General features: G+C 40.7%; 4 protein-coding genes across 11 annotated transcripts; 3 read left to right on the forward strand and 1 right to left on the reverse strand.

Annotated features, from left to right (window-relative positions):
- Positions 1 to 407: 407 nt before the first annotated feature.
- On the forward strand, positions 408 to 3,602 carry Metrn (meteorin). Its single transcript, XM_077398853.1, has 3 exons — positions 408 to 1,301; positions 2,203 to 2,773; positions 2,882 to 3,602. The coding sequence occupies exons 1-3, from the start codon at positions 1,210 to 1,212 to the stop codon at positions 3,089 to 3,091; spliced, it is 873 nt and encodes a 290-aa protein (XP_077254979.1). The 5' UTR covers positions 408 to 1,209; the 3' UTR covers positions 3,092 to 3,602.
- Positions 3,603 to 4,454: 852 nt separating this feature from the next.
- On the forward strand, positions 4,455 to 8,798 carry LOC143893452 (testis-expressed protein 2). Of its 2 annotated transcripts, XM_077398846.1 has the most exons (8): positions 4,455 to 4,591; positions 4,653 to 4,902; positions 5,030 to 6,197; positions 6,286 to 6,666; positions 6,803 to 6,974; positions 7,042 to 7,526; positions 7,802 to 7,874; positions 7,988 to 8,798. In XM_077398846.1, the coding sequence occupies exons 2-8, from the start codon at positions 4,854 to 4,856 to the stop codon at positions 8,315 to 8,317; spliced, it is 2,658 nt and encodes an 885-aa protein (XP_077254972.1). In that variant the 5' UTR covers positions 4,455 to 4,591; positions 4,653 to 4,853; the 3' UTR covers positions 8,318 to 8,798. The 2 variants fall into 2 exon arrangements, with proteins under 2 accessions (XP_077254972.1, XP_077254971.1); XM_077398845.1 differs by having other exon boundaries at positions 4,487 to 4,902.
- A 366-nt stretch (positions 8,799 to 9,164) lies between these two features.
- Positions 9,165 to 19,539, reverse strand: Dare (NADPH:adrenodoxin oxidoreductase, mitochondrial). Of its 5 annotated transcripts, none has more exons than XR_013255808.1 (8): positions 19,197 to 19,539; positions 18,565 to 18,848; positions 17,958 to 18,130; positions 17,551 to 17,679; positions 15,163 to 16,756; positions 14,300 to 14,843; positions 13,507 to 13,888; positions 12,978 to 13,200 (listed from the first exon to the last, which is right to left on the reverse strand). XR_013255808.1 is itself a non-coding variant. In XM_077398848.1 (7 exons), exons 4-7 carry the CDS (start codon positions 12,960 to 12,962, stop codon positions 10,700 to 10,702), a joined length of 1,392 nt encoding a protein of 463 aa, XP_077254974.1. In that variant the 5' UTR covers positions 12,963 to 13,200; positions 13,507 to 13,888; positions 17,551 to 17,679; positions 17,958 to 18,091; the 3' UTR covers positions 9,165 to 10,699. The 5 variants fall into 5 exon arrangements, 2 of the variants coding, with proteins under 2 accessions (XP_077254974.1, XP_077254973.1); XR_013255807.1 differs by having other exon boundaries at positions 18,394 to 18,848; XM_077398848.1 differs by lacking the exons at positions 14,300 to 14,843; positions 15,163 to 16,756; positions 18,565 to 18,848; positions 19,197 to 19,539 and adding exons at positions 9,165 to 11,536; positions 11,699 to 11,914; positions 12,422 to 12,640 and having other exon boundaries at positions 12,843 to 13,200; positions 17,958 to 18,091.
- An 11-nt stretch (positions 19,540 to 19,550) lies between these two features.
- LOC143893454 (transmembrane protein 62) lies at positions 19,551 to 24,828 on the forward strand. 3 transcript variants are annotated; one of them, XM_077398850.1, is made up of 14 exons: positions 19,551 to 19,687; positions 20,100 to 20,422; positions 20,506 to 20,620; positions 20,700 to 20,837; positions 20,929 to 21,255; positions 21,349 to 21,481; positions 21,849 to 22,004; positions 22,092 to 22,239; positions 22,354 to 22,476; positions 22,559 to 22,646; positions 22,719 to 22,847; positions 22,938 to 23,112; positions 23,184 to 23,408; positions 23,469 to 24,828. In XM_077398850.1, the coding sequence occupies exons 2-14, from the start codon at positions 20,222 to 20,224 to the stop codon at positions 23,527 to 23,529; spliced, it is 2,019 nt and encodes a 672-aa protein (XP_077254976.1). In that variant the 5' UTR covers positions 19,551 to 19,687; positions 20,100 to 20,221; the 3' UTR covers positions 23,530 to 24,828. The 3 variants fall into 3 exon arrangements, with proteins under 3 accessions (XP_077254976.1, XP_077254975.1, XP_077254978.1); XM_077398849.1 differs by having other exon boundaries at positions 19,621 to 19,806; XM_077398852.1 differs by having other exon boundaries at positions 19,624 to 20,422; positions 22,559 to 22,640.
- Positions 24,829 to 25,101: the final 273 nt, after the last annotated feature.

A 25,101-nucleotide genomic window follows, 5' to 3' on the forward strand; every position in this document is an offset into this window, starting at 1 on the left:
CCGAAGTCAAAACAATGTTAACAATTTTTTTATTTTTATGATTATCAAAAAATAGTATAACGCATCGCAAAGCTTCGTAACGACGTAAAAAGACCATTAATAAATAATTTTTACGTTGTAGAATAATATTTTGCCTGAAATAGATTGAATAAAGTGTGTGCTAACGCGTCGCTCGGGGCCTAGTGGGGGGCACACTAGCGGGCGTCCGGGTCCGAGCGATCTCGTAACTCGTAACCGCGGTGAACGTTCGCCGTTCGCCCTGGACGTTCGGGGTTCGCGCGTAGACACAACACACAAAACAGAAGCGGAAAGGAAACCCCGCGCGTTCTCGTTCTCTGCGCATGTGCCGTTAGACCGGCGGAGAAGTGGGAGGATCTCTGGGGAGGGGGGAGAGGGAATGGGGAATGATAAATATCTCGGAATCGGAATAGTGGAGAGGAAGTGCTCTCGCGCGCGGTGCGGTGTGCGGTGTGCGGTGGACCGGATTGGTGACCCCCCGAGGCCCCCGAAGAAAACGGAGGACGCGTCGCACTGTGCTCCGTGAGTCACGCGTTATTAGATCTCTCGTTCTTCGTGGGACGTGCCCCCCGGATCACGGGACGCTCGTCGGTCGCGCGGCGTCGTCGTCGAGTTGCGGAGGATGCGCGGCGCGCGGTGAGAATCCGCGAGAGGAAATATCGCCGGACGGGGATCTCCGAGATTGTTTACATTCTTCCGCAAGCGTTGTTTCTACGGCGGGATTGACCGCCATATAGGGAACCACCTTGCCCATCTTCCGCGTGCCTTTTTTCCCCAACGAGCAACAGGTTCGAGGGATTCGAGTGGCTTAACGTTGCGCTGTGCGACGAGGGAGGTGCTCTGGACCATCTGGAAAGGTACCGAAGGAAAGAAAGTTTGCTGCTGCTGCTGCTGCTGTTGCTGCTGTTGTTGGTGCTGGCACCGCTGGTGTCGAGACATCGCGCGAGCGTGCCCTCCGGAAGAATCTCGGGTACCCCCGGGAGCTCTTCGAGCGATTAGAAAATCCTGAGATGCCTCGCGAACGCCCACGGGAATATCCTGCGAGTACTTAATTTGAATGCGGGCTCGAAATCGCGACTTTATTTCCACGGAGGACAGCGCGCCCGAGGCGTCGAAGATGTGACGCGCGTCGCGTACCGGGCCGACGAACGTGTAAAGAGAACGTCGACAAGAGAGAAAAGAAGAGAAAAAATGGTACGCGCGGCAATCGCGGTTCTCGTTTTCATCTCCAGCGTGTCCGCCTACGAGCATACCGCCGCGGATCAGTGCGACTGGTCCGGAAGGTTCGTATTTTTCATTGTGATTGTGACACAGTCTCTCTCTCTCTCTCTCTCTCTCTCTCTCTCTCTCTCTCTCTCTCTCTCTCTCTCTCTCTCTCTCTCTCTCTCTCTCTCTCTCTCTCTCTCTCTTTCTCTCTCTCTCTCTCTCTCTCTCTCTGCGTTTCATGAACTTTCACAAGTCAGTGCCGTAACAAGTGGCCGCTATGACTCCGATCTTCGGCCGCAGCTGGAAATAAATCGTTCTGAAAGTACAATGTCAGCTGTAATCTTCACTTTTTTGTATATCTTGTAAAATAGACTAGCTTTTAATATTTTGTATCTTTAATAACGGTACAAAATAATATTTGATGCTTGATATAATTTCAACCTTCTTCAACCAAACGTGTGTGTGGCATTGCATTAATATATATAAGTTATTTTTTTCTTTTTTTATAATTTTCAAACAGTATGCTCTCTCTCTTTTTCTCTTTCTTTCTTATTATAATATTATACAGAATGCTTGAAAAAAAATATTAATGACTTTGTTAGGGAAACAAAACTGACAACGCGAGATATTGCGGTAACAAATGTATTTTGTCTTCAAACAGTCTCTGCTTGTTCTCCATCGATGTGTAAAATGCGAGGTAAAATGTCTGACGGAATATGTGTTTGCGCCAATACCCAAAGAAGTATGCCTCAGGGCTCTGGAGACCCCGACCACCTGGAAAAGGTTTCAAGATAAATGCGTTGAGACAATGAGATGGCGAAAACTTTGAAGACAAAATATCTGTTACCGTGATATCTCGCGTCATCAGTTCTGTTTGTCTAAAAAGAAATCACTTCCGCATAAGCGTTAACATTTTTTTCAAGCATTCTGTATTTATAAAAACAGATACGATTAATTAAAATTAAATATTTCGCACAGCGGAGGAGGAGAAGGCGGTGGTGTCCGACCGGTGTATCTGCGCTGTGCCCGGGGAACGGTGCTGTGGAGTTATCCGCGTGATGCTTTGAGGGTGGTCCTCTCCTTCCCGGTCTCGTTCTCGGAGACCAATTCTTCCGGCTACCTCGGTTTCCGTGCCTGCGTCAAGATTTCCGGGCCTGTGCGGGTCTTCCTGGAGGCTGGCGGCAAGCTGAGACAGGTCTACTCCCCGTCCGACGGCAAGCACGTACTCTCGCACCGGTGCTTCCGCTCGCGGAAGCGTACGGCCGCGCTTTACATGGAAGCGGAGGACGATTATTCCTTCAAAAGCGCCAAGGTCAAACTGCAGTACGACTTGGAGCCAAATTCCGTGAAGGGTGGCACGCTGCGCGTGCCGGACGAGGAGGAGGAGTGCAGACCCTGCTCCATGGAGGAGCTAGCCAAGGCTTACTGTCAGAGCGACCTGGTCGCCGAAGGCACCGTCACCGCCGTCGAGCAGAACTTCGAGATGGACACTGCCGAGCTGATACTCAGGGCCACCAAGATTCTGCGCTACGTACCACAGGAAGCCGAGGTAAACCTTTTATATAAGACGAAAGGCACGCTTTGCCTTTGGTTTTTTTTAATACTCTGCTTAACTTACGTGTAAGTCCAATTACAAAATTATAACGCTTATTTACAGGGTAACGAAATCGACGTAACGGCATCTCTGAAGAAGAGCATACGCGTGAGAGTACCGATGGCGTGCGACGCGCGACACGGCCTCGGCGAATTTGTGATAATGGCCAAACGACGTCTCGGAGATCTCACCCTGGTGTGCGCGCCCAGATTGGAGGCGTGGGAGGAGATTGTACGCGATATGGACAACGCGCCCTGCGTCCTCCACAGTTAGCGAATGCGATTTTAAGGTGATTTTCTGCGGAAAGCCATAAAGGAACGTGCACGATGCACAATAGATATATATGAGTACAGTATCGCCGTTACGAAATTGGAAATCACTGTTAGAGCAATACCGAATAGAAAACTGGCGGTCTAGCCGTTTGTACGAGGATACCTTTGTATATAGGGAACATCATTCTTTGTGTACATACCGCGTACTGTCAGATTGTCGATCTCCGAACTGTGATATTATTTGTTGTATTAAGAGGAACGTGGAGGAACGTGCACGAAGAAACAGAAAGCACACTTTGCCTTAATACTTGTTCTAGAGAGTAGAGAAACCGTTACATATATATAGAATATCCCATGCATCGCACACTTTCCCGTAAAAATTTCCTTTTCGTAAGTCTCATTTCTTCTTTTTCTCACTTCCTATTTCGTAACCATCATTTTCTCGTTTTATTACGTACGTTTTATATAACGTGTTAGAATTTTATTGAAATAAAATATATTTGATATTATGATTCTATTGCGTATTTGTATTTTCCTTGAAGCTTGAATCCCTTCAATTCGTCTGTAATTTAATTACGAATACGTTCGTTCTTGAAGTTAATACGGGAGCTACATTCCGCGCGTTAGAATCTGTTGCCAAGAGAAAGTGCGCGCAGTGATTAGGATGCTAGGTACATTGGAATTTTATTGGACGAGTACATCGACTCGCCGCAGAGTTGAACATATTTTTTGTTTATATTGATTACACAATTATGACAATTTTATATAGATTTAATAAATAAAAGTATTTTATATAAATTCCAATACCGATTGGAATATAACTGTTCTTATATCGGTATGATAAAACATATATGTGTATAAAAATAAAGATATTTGGAAATGAAGAAAAATTATGCATCTCTCTGTCCATACTCTGTACTTTTAATACATAATGCGTTGTGTACATAATGAAAAGTTGTTCATAACGAATCTGAATTCGACGGAGAGTCATATAACTTATACAACAATTGAGCGTTAATACAATTTACATAATTTCGAAATATCGATTTCCTTAACTTATTGTAAGTACTAAATTGAGTAAAGGCCCAGCACTTCGATAACGAAGACCAGAGATATCGGCACGTGTTTATATTCTTAACATAGTCTCTAAACTTGTTTATATACTACTAGACTGTAATATTTATATTTATATTCCTCAACATTTATGTAATTTTATATATTCTCTAATTTTTCTCGTTTTTCACTGCATTATAAACACACACACACACACACAACGCACCTTTATTTTCAAATTTAAATTAATTTGATGCAAAAATAGAAGAGCGAGTGAGAGAGACTGGGCGACTTATTACTTATTTCGCGCACGCGCACTCCATTTCGACCAACACTAACGTCAAATACATCAAAGACGCCGACGGAAGAGTTGCGTGCTGCGTATGCGTATACATTTGTGGCTGCAGCCTGCAGCGCGAAGCGCGAGAGAGCGTCGAGTCCTTGGAAGGTACTTATCAGATGTGTCGAGTGGTCGGAGCGACGTGATTGTTAATTATCATTATTATTAGTCGCCGGAAGAACGACGGTGACCGATGCACCGTGACGCACGCTCAATCGTTTAGGATGACACCGCTACTTCGGACGATCTTCTCGTGAATAAGACGTCCGAGATCCCGGTTGGCTCTCCCGATCGCGGCGGAGCACCGATGCCGATGTCGTTGTCGATAAGCTCCTGATACGACGACCGCTGTTCCTCCGGGCGAGTAGCGATGGCTAGCAAATACAGCCCGGGGAAGATCACCCTGGGGATGTTAAAAGGTGTGTTAGCGAAGCGCCTATACCTTTCTTGAACAATTGCGTATTGATGGCGTACACAAGTTCCAAAATATTCGAGTGTCGAACGAGTGTTTCGACTGGCTCTTATATATTTTTTTTCCTGCCGCAGGCAAACCGATTACTACATCGGTACCGGTGATCCACTACCGGGCCAATGACGACGAGCTGGAGGAGCTCTATCCGAGCTCCTCCGACGACGAGAGGCGTCTCACCCCGGAGTCCGACAAGAGGATACCGTCGAGCCCCTCCAAGAGCAGCGAGAATGGCCAAGGGCTGGAGAACGACGATAACGCGTCCGAGGGTACCCCGCCGTCCTCGGATCCGTGGAAAGTGCTGTCCGAGATCAAGGGGAAGATCACGAAGACGTTCGAGGAGAAGATATCCGAGATGAAGAGCGACCGGAAGAAGAAGAAGAAGAAGAGGAGGCATAACAAGGAGCGTAATTCCAGCGTCAGCGACTCGGAGGATCTGGGAGATGTCACGCCGACCGATGAAAACGTCAACGACAAGCAGGAGAAAGATTTTGCTCGCGGTAAGGGCAACGCCGCGAGATTCGTGGGCTTCTCGCACGTGAGAACTGGCCTGAAGACGAAAAATTCTCTGGACGACAGCGTGGAGAGCGGCGTGGAGGCCGCCGAGTTTTCCGACCTCGTTCCCGAGCCGTTCCCCTTCGAGTCGCGGGATGATTTTCGCGCCGAGGACAAGGAGAACGACGCCAGTCGCGGTGGATACGTACGTACGAAAGAAGTGACATTCGGCGCGTTGCTCTCTCGCGTGAAGGATCACGTCTTTCAACAGTTGACGAAGCAGTTAGCTGCGCTGCTGGTTCTCGTGCTCGCTTTCTACTTTCTCATTCCATTGCCCGCCCACTTGGTGGGCTTTTCCGTAGGAGTCTTCGTCACAGTAGTGGTGTACAAGCTAGCGCGGAGGATACGGGAAATTCTGGCGACGCCGTTAGATAAGAAACCCGTACCTGTAGTAGTTCCAGTATTAGAGATACCGGCGGCGGAGGAGCACGCAGTCCAAGAGAGATACGAAGGATGGTTGAACGAGCTGCCATACGCCTACGATCCTCACAACTATCACGTAGCACGTACGAAGTCGGTTTTCTTCAGTCTAGAAGGCGGAGTGCTGCGTGTTATGGAGACGAGAATGAAAGTACCGAAGAGGGCAGTGTGGGATGAGCCAAAACGAAAATATAAGTTTATCAGAAAACGCGCGTACAATCTTGTCGGTGCAGGAATAGAGCTGTTACCAGAAGGACTCACTCGGAGAAGGTGCGCGAGACTACGTTGTATATAATTATTTCATACTTTTTGTAAAGTGTGTACACGCGCGTGAAGTAAAAATATTTTTTGCGCGCAGGAGATGGAGTAAAAAATATCCAATTTGCGTCACGATGGATCAAGGAGCGTTGGTAGACAGCACGAGTCTGAGCGACTGGACGGACCTCGGAAAAGAGTATCTCGAGGATGAAAAGAAAATTATCCAAATGGAAGGAGTCAGTGAAGAAGTCGAGGAAAGTACCTTGGGCGAGGAAACGAAAAGCGAGGATGAGGATTCCAGATTGGATTATTTCAAGGATAATGAGGAGGACGAGTTTAAGATCGACGAAGATGAAGACGACGACGATCTTTCGCAATCCAAGTCCATCAGGAGTATTTACGAGGACTGCCGCGACAACGAGGAGGCTAACAAGTGCAAACTTTATGTGTTCGCACGCGCCGACCGAGAGAAAGAAGACTGGTAACGTCTCTTCTAAAATACCTCTCAAATCAATTTAAATAACAAAGATTCTAATTGAACTTTTTAATTGCTAAAATATAATTTGGAATTGCTTTTTTTTCGATTATTAGCGTATCTCAGTGAAGGATTTTTTCAGGTTTCGCAGATTGACATCAGCGGCGTCTCTTTCGAGAAAACGACACTCAATTTGTTCCGTGAATGATTCCTGTGCGAATGGAAACTCCGCGCAGCCAGATGCGGCAGAAACAAAGTCGCCAGAGGCGTCTCCCGAAGTCACTTACAGTACCTATATGAGCAAGTACCTGAACGTAAGCAATGTTGCAATCGAATTAACGCCAAAATCCTTATTATCCTAATCGAGGGATTAATTTTTAGGTGGATCCCGAGGGTTCTCCAAGGGAGAACGATGTCCTTTGGATAAATTGTCTTTTAGGCCGACTGCTATTCGATATGCATAGCTGTCCGGAGACGATCAATCTCATTCAGGACAGAATACAACGTAAACTCTCTAACATAAAGCTTCCGTACTTCATGGAGAGCCTCCTTGTGACGGAAATGGTAATCGGACAGGATGCCCCGATGATTCATAAAATCTCTAAGCCGACGCTCGATGAGCGGGGGCTCTGGTTCGATTTAAACATCACCTATAAGGGTAGCGTGACAATGACTGTAGAGACAAAGCTGAATCTAATGAAGCTGACACGTGCGAGCAGCGTTCCCGGTGATATCCAGGTTGATGAGAAACCTGTTCCTACCAGATCACCGATATTCGATAGCGATGTAGAAGATAGCCCAGAGACATCCACCGAAGACGAAGATATGGGAAACCTCACGTCGAGCGTCGCATCTAAAGAGACCACGTAAGCGCGAATTCCTAATTTAAATCAGCTCCAATTTGTATTGTCCCGCTTTTTGCGTCTGTTTAGATCGTATGTGGTTATAGATATATATTTAATATATCTTATATAAATATAAAATCTCCCTTTAACATTAAAAAATCTATAAAATATCACAACATGTATGTTTTTCATCGGTCAAATAAATTTGTAAAAATTTTCCGTCTTAAAAATATATAAATGTATCATAATGAAATTGCTAATGATAGAATTAATAGGGTTTTTTTTGCGTATTACAGACCAATACAGTCTTCTGGCAAGAAGTTTCTTAGCATGGTCGACAAGCTGAGAGCCAATAAGTATTTCCGACACGTAAGTGACACGTCTATAATTATATTCAACTAAGCTGTGATGATCTGTCACTATTAATAACTAAGAAAACAAAGAGCTCGCGCTAATTAAACCATCCATCTTCTTCACCGCAGGCTACAGAATTGTCTTACGTACGAAGAGCGATGGAGGGTGTTTCTAACACGGAGATCCGCTTCATGGTCAGCGTATCCGGCATCGAGGGCTGCCTCTTGATGAACATCCCTCCGCCACCCTCCGATCGGCTTTGGTACGGTTTCAAGACAGTGCCGAAAATCGCCCTCACTGTGCAACCAACTCTCGGCGAAAGGACTGTCAACATTGTATATGTGAGCAACTGGATTGAGAAGAAGCTGCTCAGGGAATTCGACAAACTAGTCGTTCTACCAAATATGGACGATCTGCTCCTGCCACTCTGCCCAAATTATCCCTTTACCACAACGTAAACGAATCTTGCGCCGGCCAAAACAATCTCCAGCTTTTTTGTCTTTTTTTTTTTTTAAGTAGATTTCGTGAATAACGTGTTTAACGTTGTTGCGTGTTGATCAAGAAATGGTATATTTTTCTTCAATATAGCGATTTATCGAAATTCATAGATAGAAACTTGTGAAAAGACTTCTGAAAATAAAACTCAGATAATGTAGATTTAACTGTTTTTACACGATTTTTTAATATCATTAAGTTATTTTTAATATCACGTCGCGAAGAAACTTATCAGTGTAGCATCTACAAAAAAGCGGAGGAATTATTGTGATATATTATATACGTTACTTTACTTTGATAAAATCCAATGAAAAGATAGGAAGCAGGAGAGACGAAGTTTATTATGAGTGAGCATTATTTTTATTAGAATATGTAAAAAGATGTAGCGAGTGAAAGAGATGTGTGTACAAGGAGACAATTTGATTAATATTAAGTGCAAGCCTCGCTGTTTATTTTATTTAGTTACATAATTATAAACATTTTAAAATTGAGTGAAATTGATGCTGCAGAGGAAAAAAAGATGCGTATCAATGTGATCGTTGAATTAGTCATTTAATATAGGCAGCTGATGAAAAATATTGTTAAATTATTATTAAAGTCGTAAAACGATTTTTTTGAGTTATAATAAAATTAAATAATCGGTAAATTTTTGGGCAAATGCAATCAGGGCAAAATCATCAAAGTGAAAATATATGTATGAAAATATGAATCAAAAAGCTTTATAAAGCGATTTTATGCTTTCCTTTTGGAAGGTTCATTTGCAAGTTAAAAAAAGTCATATAAAAATTAAAAATATGAAATTATTTTAAAAAGAAGGTCTTACCTATACTATTTTACCTTTTTCTGAGCAAACATTTTGATTTTATTTCTAACTACATCAATCCCCCCCCCTCTCGTTCGAAGCGTTTAGTTCGAGTAAAAGCTTCTTTTGAACGCTGGTCCCAATAGAGTACGAGCCAAATATAAAGCGATTTTCGCGCCTTCATAATTAGTTATTATAATCTAATGATTAAATTTATTCTAATCTAATAATTAGGTTTGTAAACCAAAAATGTGTAGTTGCAATCGGCAAAATGTGTAAGAGAGCGTGATATGATAATTACGTTTATGAAGAACGGTAGAACAATGATCGTGTAGATTTCAAAACGCGATTTAATGTATTAATTTTGCGTATGCGACTGTCGACTCGATAAAACAAAGTTGTGCTATGCCAGTTACTCGGTTTTCAAATAAATATGTGAATTTCATTTCTCCGTAGTTGCAAACCGAAAAACTTATAGTCAATGGCTTTTCAACGAATATAGCAGAAAGATTTACTCTCCTCTGTCTCTGGTCGGCTAAGCGAATTACTCTACTTGTTCAACGACACTAGCAAAAAAAAACGAGATGTTCATTAATGTATAATCGAGTATACAGTTTGTATCTACCGTATCTACTAGCCAGCTTGATCTGTGAGCTGTGTTATTTTGTTTGATACTATACAAATATATATACGTGAGCGTTCGTGTATTTGCGTGTCTCAGGGAGATTATATATAGATTAGATTCTGGTTCCACAGTGTGATTTTGTGTTACGGCAGAGAGACCCACGATATTTTTAAATACACACGGAATGTGTGTACAACCCTTTTATATATATCAAAACGTAAAACAAATTATATTACACACAAAGGCCAATTCTCATACGTTTAAAACTAATTGCAATAAAGCAAATCTATTTTGTAAAGATATTTTTCGAACGACGTTCTGTTTAAGACTCATACCGTTGTCGAACTCGCATGGTTCCAGAATTAAATCACAGAGGTATATTAAAAAAGTTTTTGCAAAAATAAATTATTGTACATTATCAACTGTTTCTTTCTCTCTCTCTCTCTCTCTTTCTCTCTCCTAGAAATTCTTTTCTGATTAATTAGTCTGATAATACAAAGATAAACAACCAGTATAAAAAAACGTGTACTTATATAATATTTATATTTATTCATAAAATACGCTCTATCAATTATTTATACACTGGAACTTCTCTGATCAGATATAATCTGATCTGTACCTTCACACACTACTGTAAAAGTATAACAAAAAACCAAAAAAAAATATATATTTCGTTATTTATTACAAACATTTGCAGCAACCCACAGCCTTAGTCATTAATTGAAGAGATTGGAGAGTTAGACGCAATGGTTTAAACAAGTTTGTTAAAACAGAACTCGGAGAAAATCAATTTCCAAATTGAATTTTAAAGTAATAAAAAAAAAAAGAAAAAAAAAATAGATTGGACCGATTGGATCAGTCCGTCATCTATGTATAATGTTTGAATTTTTCATATATTCTTTAAATATCCTTCCAATCTCAATTTCCAGCGATTTGCAGCATTTCCTCCACGTCGACCATCTTCTCCCGCACTTTCTCCCGCTGCTTGCCGCGCTCTTGTTCGACGCGATCAATCTTCTGCCAGCCTTCGTAGGACACAGTTTGGACCTCTTTCATCGTTGGGATGTCTCTCAGAGCGGTCCAGCCCCGCCGGCTCATCCCCGTCGTGTTCGAGGACGTCAATTCGTTGTGTATCAGTCTAGCGACTTGGAACGCGTTTGTCATGGTCGCCAGGAGAACGCCAGTTGGACCAGTCGCTGCCCATCCTGCGGCGTACAGGTTTCCTTCGACCTTACCATCAACGTTCTCCACGTATCCCTTCGCGGAATTAAATGGTACCGAGCTATCTATTTGGACGGCCTTGTAACCGATGCTGCGCAGACCCAGACCGCATGGGATCACCTCGAATTCGTCGGTCATCTCGGCTACCTGATCTCGTATCGTCTCTCCTCGCAAACGATTGACGACAAATCGGATGCTCTCCAATTCGCTGTCGCCGTGAAACTCGACGGGACTGCGCAGGAAGATTGGATGCAGCTCTTTAGCGTGCGCCGAGTCGCGCTTGGATTCTTCTAAAGACTTCAGTATGAGCTCCGCTTGTCGTTTCCGGGCTCTGTCTAGGGTCGGAACAATCGTCCGTACGTTTTCGAAGTCTTGCTCTCGCCAGACAGTTTTGCAGCCCTCCAGCTTGAGAATCTCGCGCAGTTCCGCGGTTGTAAATGCGGCCTGCAAAGGTCCTCTTCGCCCGACCATGGAGACTCTTCGCACTTTACTACGACATAAGGTCTCCAAGGCGTACGACGTGATGTCGGTACCCTGAGGTAAAAAAAGAGATTTTTCAATTGACAAAATTAAAAAATATTTTTAAAATTATATAATCCAAATCTTTCAAACTCTTTTAATGTTATTTAGCATCGTCGTCCATATTACTGATAGAAAATTTCTAATTTAAAATGAAAGTTAGAGATCAGGTAGTACCTTTAGCTTGTCGACCGGCGTCAAAAGAATCCTCGCGACGTCTATTGCCACGTTGCCTTGACCTATGATAACTGCTTCCTCTACATCCAAATTAATCTTCAGATTTTTATCTTCCGGCGTTCCATTGTACCAACCAACAAAATTTCGGGCCGATATCACATTGTTTAAATTTTCACCAGGTACATTGAGCAATCGATCAAATTGAGCGCCATAAGCCTGGAATAAAAAAAGTAAAGAAATAATTCATAATTAAACAAAGATTTATCATACGCCAATTGGAATAAACAATTAGAAATGATGAATGATTAATTGTTGCTCATTAAAAAACTAATCATTACAACACTTATTTAATTAAAAATACACAATAAATAAAGAATGTATAGGCTGGATTCGGGGAGCGCGCTACTAGCGCTATTTGCTTATTCTATCCTTGTTTTACACCTGATGAGCGATAAAGACAGAATGATGCAATAGCGCTAATAGCGCGCTCCTCGAATGCAGCCATAAAGGTAAAATATAGTTGCTAGAAATTTATAATCTCGATATTTTTAGTATGTTTGAAGTATTTGAATATTTTTTATTGACGATTATAAAAATCAATCCTTTTCTCCTTTTATATTATTATAATAATTAAAATAATGTATAATTTAATATAAATCATAATTAAAGCAACTTAGATCTCATAAAGTTACGAATTAAAGAAATGAAATACCAGATACGTACCAGCAATACAGCGTCATAGTTCTCTCGCAGGTCTTGAATAGTAACGTCCGTGCCAACTTTAACATTGCCTATGAATTCAACACGTGGATTAGTCGCGATTTTATGAAACGTATTAAGGACGTTCTTCACTTCCGGATGATCCGGGGCAACTCCGTAGCGTATCAGACCAAAGGGAATGGGTAGTTTGTCCAGTATATCAATTTTCACGGTGCTTGAATCCTGTTAATTAATTACGCGCAGGTTCATCTTCATTTCCTTATTTTGCGTGGGATATTTACAGCAATTATTTAGCAGACAATTGTTACAAACATACAAATTGCTTATATTGACTTATAACATTACAGAATATACATTACGTACAGAGGAATTAATAAAACTAACGCTATCATTAATTATAACATAATTCATCTATTGTTATTACCTTCAGCAATCGTTGAGCTGCATAAAAGCCCGCTGGACCTGCACCGACAATGCATACCTGAGGCGTGCGTTGTACGGTACACAGCGAACGGGTGCAACTCTTGAGAATGTCGAATCTCATCTTTGTGTGCGGCGATGTCTAAAGCGCGACGCTGGGTTTTACACTGTTTTGATACGTGTCAAAACAGTCGTTGGGCCTTTGCACCGCACTGTTTTGTTAGTCCCATGAATAACCCGTGGTATACGTCCTTTTCTTAGAAAGGCAGAATCACTGTTCTATGTATTAAATATGATTCCAAAATAGAGAGAGAGTGTTCATCCCTCTTATAAAACAAGCACGTTCCACAAATGCCTTGGATCTGAAAGTATTTGTTAGTCTGTGTTATTTACCGTACAATTAAGTTATCACCGCTCAAAATTATCGCGGGAAACAAGAATCAAAAGAAAGCAGAGTTGAGTCATTACGACAAACAGAAGCAAAATTAACGAATTTTTTTCGTTTTTTAAATAAAATAATATAGAATTTCGGTAGACAGTGTTTCTTCACTTTGATTCACAAAGAACAGAGAAATTGAAATTATATTTAAAAAAGTAAGATATACGATTCTCTTTTTCGGTGAACGAATTCTTATAATCTCTAATAATTATACACAAACATATATTACCATTTTCGTTTTACGTTCTATCTTCTCATGCATGCAGTCTATTTCCTATTTATGACTTTTTCACAATGCGTATTTTACAAAGCTCTGTGTTCACATATATATATTTATTCACAAATATATATTATCCACAATTGATTAAGTGTACTTAGAGGACAATACTTTTTTTTACATATTCCCATTTATCATTCACAATCCACAATTATAATTTTATATACATATACACATATAATTATTTATAATTTTATATACAATCATCATATATCAAGTATATAATTCCCACATTGTTATAGGTTTTTATCGCCTATCGTATTGATAACGTGACGAACGTATAGTTTGATCATCAGATGATTAAGTAGCATCATCGCAGGAAACTGGTCGCATTCTAGAAAGAAAATGCGTCGTCAAAGGTCTACCAAGCGTAGAGCAATAGATGCATTATTTTTATGCGAGTGACAATATTCTTTGTTCAAGACCGAAATGGTTTTCCGTCGACGGAACGTTTAATCATTACGGAGTTATAGATACTGAAAGTCTCAACAGAGGACTATGACTAAATTAATTAAGTCCAACACATGTATATCAATCTTCTAGAAATAATTGTATATCAAATAAAGAAGAAAAAATCATTTAACTTTTAACAAAAAATATTGTTTTGTTCACTAAAATGTGCCTATTACTAAATACCTTGTATAAAACGAGGATATATTAACTTAACGAGGATATATTTGTATGAAATACGTTATCAAAATAGATAAAATCAACGTCTTTTCATTTATGCGTCCATGAATCTTACCATATAAAACTTTCATAGGCATTATCGACCAAATTGCCTTATTTTCTTGGCGTGCGTTATACGACGCTGTCAAAATTTCACGTAAACAATTCAGTACTTTCTCATTGCGCCGATAAGTCTCCAATTTAAGACGATAGCCTTCGTTATCATGAACTTCTACGATAATCTTGTTAAAGGTATTTCCCAAGAGATACAGGAGACCAATATTTAACTGCGTTAGCAAAGGGTAACCGACAAGAATGAGTGTTTGCTCGGATTGGAGTTTCTCTAATCGATCGTAAATTTCGGCAATTGTCCGATGACTGTCGTAATCCTCAACAAATTGGAAGCTCAGTATCTCGTGATACCGATCGATCTGCTGTGCGAACTCTCTCGTAATTTCCGCCGGTGGAAAGCAGACGGTGGTGCGCATATCTTGCATTACGTTGTCAATTTTGATTAATATTTGCAGAATTTGCAAGTCGCAAAAACGCGAACTGCGTACTTTATTAAACAACTTTCCTGTTTGTATCTCTAAAGCTTCCGGTAATGCCTGTAGGTGCCACTATAAAAGTAAAATTATCACGTTCTAAATGTATCCACGATCTTTTCTCAGATATAGTAAAAAATTCATTTTTTAAACTGCAGTAATTTATAAGTTTCTATGAACAAATTACTGCAAAGTAATTTGTTAAATATTATTATAAAATTAAAATATTTTGTTTCTTTCGCTTCTCCATCTCAATTTTTTCACGATTATTTTATGAAAAATGCAACTTCTTTTTAAGTTGTGGTAAAAGTTACCACAACTAATATATATGCTTTTTAATTTATAAAGACTAACATTGTGTCATTTTAGAAACGTAATTGAAAAATTTGCTTACAACGTAGAATTTTTCTGACGGCTCTTCGATCTCTTTCGCATTGTCCCATATCTGCAACAAACGCTCTTGCGGCCCTAATTTTTGCCTCTTGCAACGCTCGTTGTAGGAATCGACGTGCAATTTTTTATTCATAAATTGATTGTTGTTCCTCTCGATTATCTCCCGGCCGACTATCTCGTTCGCAGGATCTATTTTTTTTAATTTGCAATCTTCGAGATATTTGAAACTGATTAGTCCCCTGACAAATCGTGCTGCGCCGGAATAATTCTCCCTCGAGCGAAACGTCTTTATGTTATCCATTATGACCCGGCATTGATGGTACTTGAAGAATTCGCTGCACTGCTCGATCCTCCGTAAAAAATCGTCCGGAATATCCCGCAGGCTGAACATCGCATTCGCAGGCGGCACGTTGCCATAATGATGCCTGAGTATAGGCAAATACGGCGCTACGTAATCCCTGCCCTTGAAATTCATGCAGACGACATACATTTCCGAGTTTCCTCCTTTGCTGCTAGCTGGCTTCGTCACGCTAACTTGATGGAAGGCGCAAGATAACAGATACATCAGGCACACGGATTGGTGCTCGAATAGAGTGAAGAGCTTCAGCAGGAAGTTACCGCCTTTCTCCAGAAGGTGCATGCAGGCCACTGTCTCGCACAGGTGCAATTGCGCCACGGCGCTCTCCTGCTCTCCAGGCACGTCCGTGCAGTCCACACTGCCGTCCGCGGTGACCAACAGAATCCGTCCTCCGTCGTCGGCGGCGGACTCGGACTTCTCCACCAGAGCGTCCAAGTTTCTCAGATCCATGATATCGCCCGTGTCGTCGTCGCCGAAGCACCAATGCCTCAGAGTATGCCTGATAAACCTATCGTCCGCGACCATACTGTCGTACGAATTTCCCTCGCAGTAGGGGTTCAAGGTGGTAGCCAGCCAGTCCCACCGTACATCGGGCGCGTTCGTCTTCAGCCAATGGTTCAAAGCGGTCACAAACGCGCCCGGCGCCTCGCAAACGTGCACGGACCTGAAGTTCTTACCGTCATCGCGGCAGATCTCGTTCAACGGCACCAGAGAATAGTTGCCGGCGATCTCGTAGAACTTGCACCACGCTTGAGTCACAAGTTCCCCCTGTGTTCTCTCCTTCACCGCGCGCACGATGTCGCTCGCTTCGTTCATCCGGCTCGTGTGCTGCTGCCATTTGACGAGATTGAAGTTATTCAGGCGGCTCTTCACCTCGTTCAGAACTCTCTTCATCCTCTGCAATTGGTCCAACTGCCACGGCGGTTCCGCGAACATAGACCCCGGCTCGGGTAACGTCTGCGTGTCTCGTTGCACGTCCGAGATCGCAAAGTGCCTTTCAAATAGTAATGGCATGCTAGACGACAGATCGGTACTCTCATCGTACTTGTATCGCAATGTCTCCGGCTGCTTTGGAGAAAAATTCTTCTCCTTCCTCTCCATCGTGTTGCGTAAAACAATTCAAAACCCCTCGAGGACTGCAAATTACTCTTTTCTTCGCACGCAGTATCAGTTCTTACAATTCATTCAGTATTCTTCCTGCTAGTTATAGTCCTTGCCCCTTTGGCTCGTATCGCGCCTGAAAGTTACGGTTGTCCCGCGTCAAGGTACGTCACACCATCTTGTTACATATTGTATATCTTACTACACACACAAAGAGCGTGTCTTTGTTAAGACGACATTTTATGTGAAACTGACTCGCACAAGGATAAAATGTATATGATAGAATCGTGCAGTAATGGAACACAGGCTCTACAAAGCTGGGGAATAAAAATAAATTTATAATATAATTATATAATATAAACAATATAGAATTAATAATAGGATATGTGTTAGTATAAGCATTACAAGCATTACGACTAGTACATTTAAAGTGCGTTGTTGTTATTGTTAGTTCTGTATCCCTTGCACCTTTAATTCTTAAAACACAAAATAAAAGTATAAGCTCGTTTTATCCGCATTTTTCTACATTTTGTCCCCTTCGTTCTTCTATCTGCTCCATTCGGAATCTAAAAATACGTGTCTCGAACGGCAAGAGCGCAGAGAAATGCGCCTCAAAGATCTTACGGATCTCGCGCAATATCGAAAATAATAGAAAATAGTACACGTGATAAATACGATTAATGATGAGTCGACAAAGAGAACAACTGACAAAGTCTCGTCGGAATTTCTCGGAGAAACCCGCTGCTGGAACACGTATGTACATATACGTGCGGACGTTTCATATGGCGATTCTTTTCTGGTTGTTACCAGTTGTTACTCCAACTGGCCGATTTTGAGGTTAGTTCCGCAAAGTGCGCGCCGGCACTGTCGCTTGTCGCGACTCCGCGACAATAGCAAAAGAAAAGAAAGTCATAAAGTGTCATAACTCACCCTCTTATTACAGTGTCAACTCGCGTCGCCGCTCGTTCGCACCGGCCGTCGTCTTTTCTCGTTAAGCCCGTATCAGACTACCGACTGCGAAGGCCGACCCGACTGCCGATCGCGACTGCCGACTCACATCTAGCATCTAGCCAATAGACCATGACTGCCGACTCACATCTAGCCAATAGACCATGGTCTATTGGCTAAATGTGAGTCGGCAGTCGCGATCGGCAGTCGGGTCGGTCTTCGCAGTCGATAGTCTGATACGGGCTTTACAGTTACGATGGTTACAATTTCGTCGCGTTTTGCCGACGATTTACAACCATCGGCAATGTTAACGAATCAAATAAGACGAACGAAGGACACTGGATCCCTTCCCATCCCTGCCGTCCTTCGCAATAATTGTTTTTCTTTACGTCATTCCATTTTTATCTGTTTTTATTTGTGTCATTCGTCTTCTCGCGTGTTTTCGCTCTGTTTGCAAAATACAAAGTCCACACAAGTCCACATCACGCACTTTCGAAAGAATGGGACAGGGACAATTGTGTCAGCGTCAGCGCCGCCCTGATCTAGATCCGGAAATGGCAAACTAAAAATAGATCACGCGACAAGAGGTGAATAAGCTGGCGCTACATTCAAAAATCTAAGAACATAATACAAATATTTTAATTTTAAGTCATAAGTTTCTGAGCGATTAATTTATTTGCATTATTTGAGATTGCATAAAAAGACGGTCAAAGATGAGAAAATATTCTGGCTAATAAAGAATGCAATTACTTTCGCAGACTATTTCTCTATATTAAATAATGCAATCTTGAAACTTACATGACTTTCTTAAAATGCATTTCTTACTATTAATTATAACTTGTCGAACACTATATAGTCACGAATATAATGTCGTTGAATAAATTTATTAATATATCTAATGTGATTAATATCACATTGTCACATATGGCGTCCCCACACGGTGCGCACCCCGTCTCTTTTATCCATTAGCCTTCTAGGATGGTCTCTCTGGGTTACCTTCCAACGTCCTTCAAATTAGGATACAGCATCGCTTTAAGACGAAGGGGGGTCTACACCGTCGCTATTGATTCTACCATGGAAATCTGGTTTTCTGTCCTTCGTGGCGCTGCGCTGCGACCAGCTGTTCAGGATGAGGCTCTTCGACGCGGCAATGTTGCTTTTGTCAGCTTTTGTGTAGCTGTTTGGTCAGAGGTATCGACACACTTGCCGGTGGTGACATCGGCGAGTCCGTCGTTGCTCGGATCACGCTGACCCCGGCGGTTCCGTCTTCCTTACCAAAGCTATAAAAAGATCAAGGTTTAGATCGTCAACTTTTTAGACTCCCAAATCTCCGAATTTTTTAATTTCCTGAGAATATCTCGATATATTTGTGTTTCGAAACTCTACAGACACTTATAACTTTAGTTATATTTTAGATCAGATCTCTAATGTTCTCAATTTTTCAGTCTATTATAATTATCCTTAAACAGAATTATTAAATACAAACAAATTCTCATCGGTTTGAATCTTACTCACTTACAAATTAATTTCTAACAAGAACTTATATAAAGTTTTGCTTAAATAAATAAAACTGCAATAATAAAATGTAAGTTAATATTATGATTTTCATAATATAATTCGATACCTACGGAATTTACGTCCGCGTCGTGTCAGTCTCGCGCTTCGTCAGGTCGATCGCATTATTCTCGGAGTTGTTCCTCCACGTCGACGATCAACAAAGTCGGGAAAGGAGCGAGCGATAAGCGGCGTACGCGGGTGTACCGACACGTTTTCCTTTCCACTTTGTAGATAGAACATAACCTCAATCGCACGCGTACCGCGTCGCGCGTGGCACAGGCTGTTGTTCAGCGTTGCGATAATTAATATTGGTTGTACTCGTATCTTGATTATCTAAAGAAAGTTTCAACGAAGCGCGAAGTATTAATTTATCGTTTTTATGTATTGCATTCTCCCGTCCCATCGTGCGCTGATAATGCAGAGGACCGTTATTGTCGATGTAGGCGCATTGACACGTGACAGCAGACACGCGTCGATGACAGTCGCAGACGGTCGCAGTGGGTCGCAGTCGCAGACAGTCGTCATGAGAACAACCTGAGGAAACTTACGATCGAAATTGACCGTGATTGTCTGGAGTCTGGACTGTCTGGAGGGGAAAGACGAGAGGATTGACGATTGACTCATGCACGTTTCTCCCCTCGGCCTCGTTCCCTCGGGGAGCAAGCTACTTTTAGAATTAACGTAAATAGCAAGGGGCGATTGTGAATGACGGAACGGATTGAAGCGGTCGCGCTCGACTCGAGCCGGCGTCTCGCTTCGAACGTCTCCGATCAATTTTGCCCGGATCGCGAACCGCATCATGCGCGGCTATTTTTCGCGCGACGTACTACCTGAATTCCAAGTCGCGTCACGTCGTTCATCTTCACGGCGAACGCAAGACGGCATCGCCGAGTCGCTCGACCGCGTCTTCCCGTGCTCGCTCTCTCTCTCTCGCTCTCTCTCTCGAACGGAATGAATTGGAATGAATATGTCAGGTGCACGTCGGCTTCCGTACGTGAATGAGTAGCTGCTCCAGCTGAAGACGACCGGACTTCACTCCCGAGTCCCGATTTTCCGCCCGACAGTGTACGCTCGCACGGAGCATTATATCGTCGCGATGAGGATATCCAAGTCCACCATCGTCCTCCTGGTCCTGATACTGATATTCTCCATCCTGATGGCGAATGTAGTCGATTTCATTAGCGTCGACCATCATCTTCCGATCGAGACCTCGGGAGACAATAACGGGGAGACACACTCAGGACCGAAACGTTATAACATAAATAATTCGTACAATCACTTGATATGGTTCCTACAGGTTTGTCGACCGGCATTTAGGATAATTGATAATGCGAGTTACAGCTGTGTTTTATACTTAGATAGCTTTTTATATACTTTCAGATAACCGACTTACATATAAGTATCTTTAGGGATCCAACTAGGATATGGGAGTTCACGGAATTCTGCAACGTGACGGTAAATTCAGCCATTCAGCCTAAAGTTGTTCTTGCTTCGGGTAATATATATTTTACAGATACAAGAATACGCTTTATCGGAGAAATTAGATTAATAAAACGTTTTTCGCGCTTGGATAGGAGATTTGACTGATGCCATAGCTGAAAATAGATTTGGTTCGAAGCAACAGCGCGAAGAATGGGAGACTTATAGATACGTAATAGACCAGACTAATGTCAGCAAGAAAATTTTATGGTTGGATGTCAGGGGGAATCATGGTGAGCGACGCGCAACTGCATATTTAAATCCATGTGTGACAATGCTCGCGCGTAAAAATTACGTGTCAAAAACCTGTTAATGTATTTTCAGATAACTTTGACATCATCAATTTTGACTCCAAAAACAACTATTACTCGGATTATTCCATTCAAGGAAAGAAATATCCAAAATCTTACATGTACAATGTTAAAACTGGTCGTGAAAAGTTCTCCTTTATCGCGATTGACGCCTGCTTGAAACCAGGCCCCAAGAGGCCGTTCAACTTTATTGGCGTTTTAGACCAAGACGAGATCAATAGGATACAACAGTTGATTAATTTTTCAAAAGAAAGCAACGCCGATCATTCAGTCGTGTTTGGTCATTATCCTACATCGAGCATAATATCGAAATCCGATACAAATATCAGAAATATTTTAGGTAAGAGGTATAAAAATACAATATATTTTTCTTACAAAAAATTTGTTCGTATTGCGATTTTACAATTATATTAAATCTGTCGTATATTAAAAGGTAGTCATAGGGAAAGTATGGTGTATCTGTGTGGCCACTATCATACGCTTGGCAATATGGTACCCAACATGTACACGTTGCAAAAGGCGGGCTTCCTTGAGCTAGAATTGGCAGATTGGAAAGAGAATAGAATGTAAGACAAATATACTTTCGCATAATTGAGAATGACATCGGTTGCTCATTCATTGCTTTTGTATTCTATAACGCGTTACTGGTATTTAAGCATTAGTCGTTGAAAGGATTCTTCTCTGTTCAGACGATGAGGATAGTTCTTATGAATTTGATATAGAAAAGTGTATGTTGTTTTTAGTTGTTGCAGCAATTGATGGTGTATAAATAAAATTTACATCTCTTCTTAAACTCACGTGAAACTAATAGCGAATACAAATATTTTTTTGTTTTATCGGCACATATAATGCTCCGTAAATATTTATCACAATCGGTTTGCCTAATTTGGTTTACAAATATTAGACACCTATCTGACACGCGTCTCTTATTAGGTATCGCCTCGGGGCAATAGATCATGGCCAATTTTCATTCATTGATGTAAAGCACCGTGATTGGCCTGTAGTATTAATCACCAATCCAAAAAACGTATTATTTATGATGCCGCAAAAGGAAAATTTGGAATCTATCGTCAAATCCACACATGTCAGGTAAGAATATTCTTATTGACGCCTCGTAATTATTATTTGTGATTCTATTCGGTTTATGAAAATCAACTTGCAAACTGCTTATTGTAGAGTACTGGCATTTTCTACGGTTCCACTGAAAAGTGTCAAAATTCAATTGGACGACGGTGACTGGCAAAAATGTGATCACGTACGCGGACCTCTTTATGCGTTGCCATGGAACTCAACGAGATACAAGGAGGGTATTCATCAGATAACAGTTGAGTTAATACTTTTCAAAATTACTTATCAAAGTTAATTTATGTACTAGCCTAAAGCACACACCCGCAAACATGCCGTTTTCGCAAATAAAATTTTATATTTTATATTTCAGGTTCATGTAGTTGACGATGAAGATAGAAGAAAAATTGTATGGCATTCTTTTTCTCTCGACGGATCGTGGTTATCCACTTCTGTTCTTCCCAAGTTACTGCTGATGGTTAACATAGTTGGCATCGTAAGTTTAGACAAGTCACTAAGGCTAATTAAATTTTTACATAGTGGTGTATGTAACAATTTAATGTTATTGTCTCTCACAGTTTCAGTTCATGTTCTTCGTTACATTGGCAGTGTCAATCGGCCCGCTGTGCTTCCTTCGATTTATTCATATGCGTTACAAGAGTAAGCGTAAGCACAATTTATGTGTATCCTATTTTAGATTGTATAATAAAATGTATGCTATTACTGTTCGTGATTTAGATAGACGAATGGAATTACCGCGGGGACGCTTGAAGTTCTTCCATCGGGTTCTGAAGCGATTATGGGTATTATCCGCCGTTGATAGATTGTTTTTTGGATTAGTGTTGAGCACGTTATATTGTGCAATCGGTAAGTGTATACGTCGCGCGTGCAAGTGTATACATACAAATAAATACATCGAGCAAAATTTTTGAAATTAATTTGACGAATCAATTCAAGGTCCTTGGACCGTAGGAGAGATAATTGAGAATCACACAGGTGTGATCTTTGTGTGGGGAACATTCGTCGGAAACATGTATTTACCAGGTGGCTTAACTTACGCTTACGGATTCTTTCAGTTAATAATTTTTCACATACCCCTTACATTATTTTTGGCGTATCACGTTGATCGCAGGTCTGTAATATTGCAGTGATAATATTATCAAGGCGACAGATGAATCTTAAGACTAATTGCCTGCATTTCAGATTACAGTATCCTGAATATCCCCCGGCAGTCTGGTCCAAATTCCAAATAGTTTGTCAATATTTACCAGTTTCAGTGTTAATTCTGACTCAATTCCTTTTGGGCTATACCTTATATCTAGAGTATGGTACAGTAGCAGTATTGTTATGTCCATTAAGAACGGGATGTATTTTTGTAGCAGCGGCACTATCCTATTCTGCTGCCACGATGCCACTCTCGTACTTAAGGTTTGTATTAATATTTGCATTATGATGTATCCAGCACATCGTAATTATCTATTCTTTAAGGTCTGCTGCATCTGTATGGTATTGCAATAGAGCCATTGATAATAACGATGCGAGTCAATAAGAAATGATAGCAAAATAACACAATTAGAAATGTTGGTAAGTTTACATTTCATTCAGATAGTTAATATTACCGATAGATTTATTAAAAAAAGTTTTAGATGTGCTTTCTATTAGATTTGATACTTTAGTGGAACTATCGTGATACTCGAAAGCCAACTACGTTTTAAGAAAAATGATTGGGTATATTAAAAAATGATCGAATTATTTTTCGTCATATTTTAAGAGAGACTCTTGTGAATATTGTTTGCATTTTGCGTTCGTTTAATAAGCGTTACATGTTATACTCAATTATTTTGTGATGTATTCATATGATTATCGACGAAGTTACGTTTTAAAAGTTGATTTATTAATTTTAAGCTGTGATACGCTTACGATATGCATATACGGTGCCATATGATGATTATTGTTCATAAGATTTGCATTGATAGTTATTATTATTTTCTGCTTCCATATTGTTCGCGATTCAAATTTGCGAGTTTCATTAACAAAATGCTTTTTTTCTTTTTACAAAGAAAAGTCAGATTAAAATGTTACAGAGATAAAGATAATATTTATGTATTATAAATGTTGCTATTGTTTTATATTTCATATATTTTTGTGCTTTACTGTGGAGTTACGGCATTAGAGATGTGTATATTGTATAACAGGATTGTGATATTTTTCAATCTAATCGACAGAGCTTTAACAGGCAGGACTATATATTATAAACTTGCTCTTGCCCGGGATTTTTAACTCAATCTTCTAATCACTTCCTTGTAATATATTTTTCTACTTCCCCATATTCGAGATCTATACTGTACTCTTTTCACGACGATACTCACGACGATTATAGATATATCCAAAAAAACAATTAGATTATATTCACTTCTCACTATAGCATGTTACAAAAATAACAGAGATATATTACATGTAGAGTTTTAATACTGTTTTCCACTTGAGATTTTTGTGCGAAGTGCATCAGCTTATTCGTATGAGCTACGCCAGTCGTTGTGATCCTAAAAGCGGCGATTGGACTTGGAGCTTATCTGTGCCACGCGTATACACAATTCTTAAAGAGATCGGCTATCTTCGATGTAAGGTGCTAAAAAGAAATCGATGAAAGTAACATTGTTCAATGAAGGTTTACGTGTTATACCAAATACGACTGAACGTAATTGATTACGTATGGATATCATACTCAATGTGTATAAATGTATCGCTGACGGGTGACAAAAATCTACGAGAAATGTATGTGAAAACAGATGTTTGCGTAATAAATGTAATTAATAATTGTACAATCAAGAAATGAGGTAATTCCTTTCTTACTGGTGGTTTTTTCACGATTAAATAATACCATCAACAAAGTATTATTAAAAAAGCGACGATGGAACTTTGGCTGTTTTATTTATAATATAACATTCTGACACATCTACATATGTTTAAGATTCTAAAATATCCTATATTTATTTAAAACCACTTTCATTGTTTAATTTGTTTGATTATCTGTAGTTTTGTGATAATATATACGATATTATTGCATATTTATTTGTGAAGCATCTGTATGTAATAAAACATCAAATTTAATAATGCATTA

This window comes from Temnothorax americanus, unplaced genomic scaffold (genome assembly GCF_048541705.1).
Source record: "Temnothorax americanus isolate GAGA-0224 unplaced genomic scaffold, ASM4854170v1 Scaffold12, whole genome shotgun sequence".
Lineage (NCBI taxonomy): Eukaryota > Metazoa > Arthropoda > Insecta > Hymenoptera > Formicidae > Temnothorax > Temnothorax americanus.

Coding starts and splice junctions, on each gene's coding strand:
- Dare (XM_077398847.1), bottom strand. CDS start 12,962: ATGAGATTCGACATTCTCAAGAGTTGCACCCGTTCGCTGTGTACCGTA. Junction 11,915..12,421: donor ACTATGACGCTGTATTGCTG/GTACGTATCTGG, acceptor TTTTTATTCCAG/GCTTATGGCGCTCAATTTGA. Junction 11,537..11,698: donor CGCCGGTCGACAAGCTAAAG/GTACTACCTGAT, acceptor TTTTTACCTCAG/GGTACCGACATCACGTCGTA.
- Metrn (XM_077398853.1), top strand. CDS start 1,210: ATGGTACGCGCGGCAATCGCGGTTCTCGTTTTCATCTCCAGCGTGTCC. Junction 1,302..2,202: donor CAGTGCGACTGGTCCGGAAG/GTTCGTATTTTT, acceptor TATTTCGCACAG/CGGAGGAGGAGAAGGCGGTG. Junction 2,774..2,881: donor ACGTACCACAGGAAGCCGAG/GTAAACCTTTTA, acceptor GCTTATTTACAG/GGTAACGAAATCGACGTAAC.
- LOC143893452 (XM_077398846.1), top strand. CDS start 4,854: ATGGCTAGCAAATACAGCCCGGGGAAGATCACCCTGGGGATGTTAAAA. Junction 7,527..7,801: donor GTCGCATCTAAAGAGACCAC/GTAAGCGCGAAT, acceptor TGCGTATTACAG/ACCAATACAGTCTTCTGGCA. Junction 7,875..7,987: donor CCAATAAGTATTTCCGACAC/GTAAGTGACACG, acceptor TCTTCACCGCAG/GCTACAGAATTGTCTTACGT.
- LOC143893454 (XM_077398850.1), top strand. CDS start 20,222: ATGAGGATATCCAAGTCCACCATCGTCCTCCTGGTCCTGATACTGATA. Junction 22,240..22,353: donor AGGGTATTCATCAGATAACA/GTTGAGTTAATA, acceptor TTTATATTTCAG/GTTCATGTAGTTGACGATGA. Junction 22,848..22,937: donor CACGTTATATTGTGCAATCG/GTAAGTGTATAC, acceptor AATCAATTCAAG/GTCCTTGGACCGTAGGAGAG.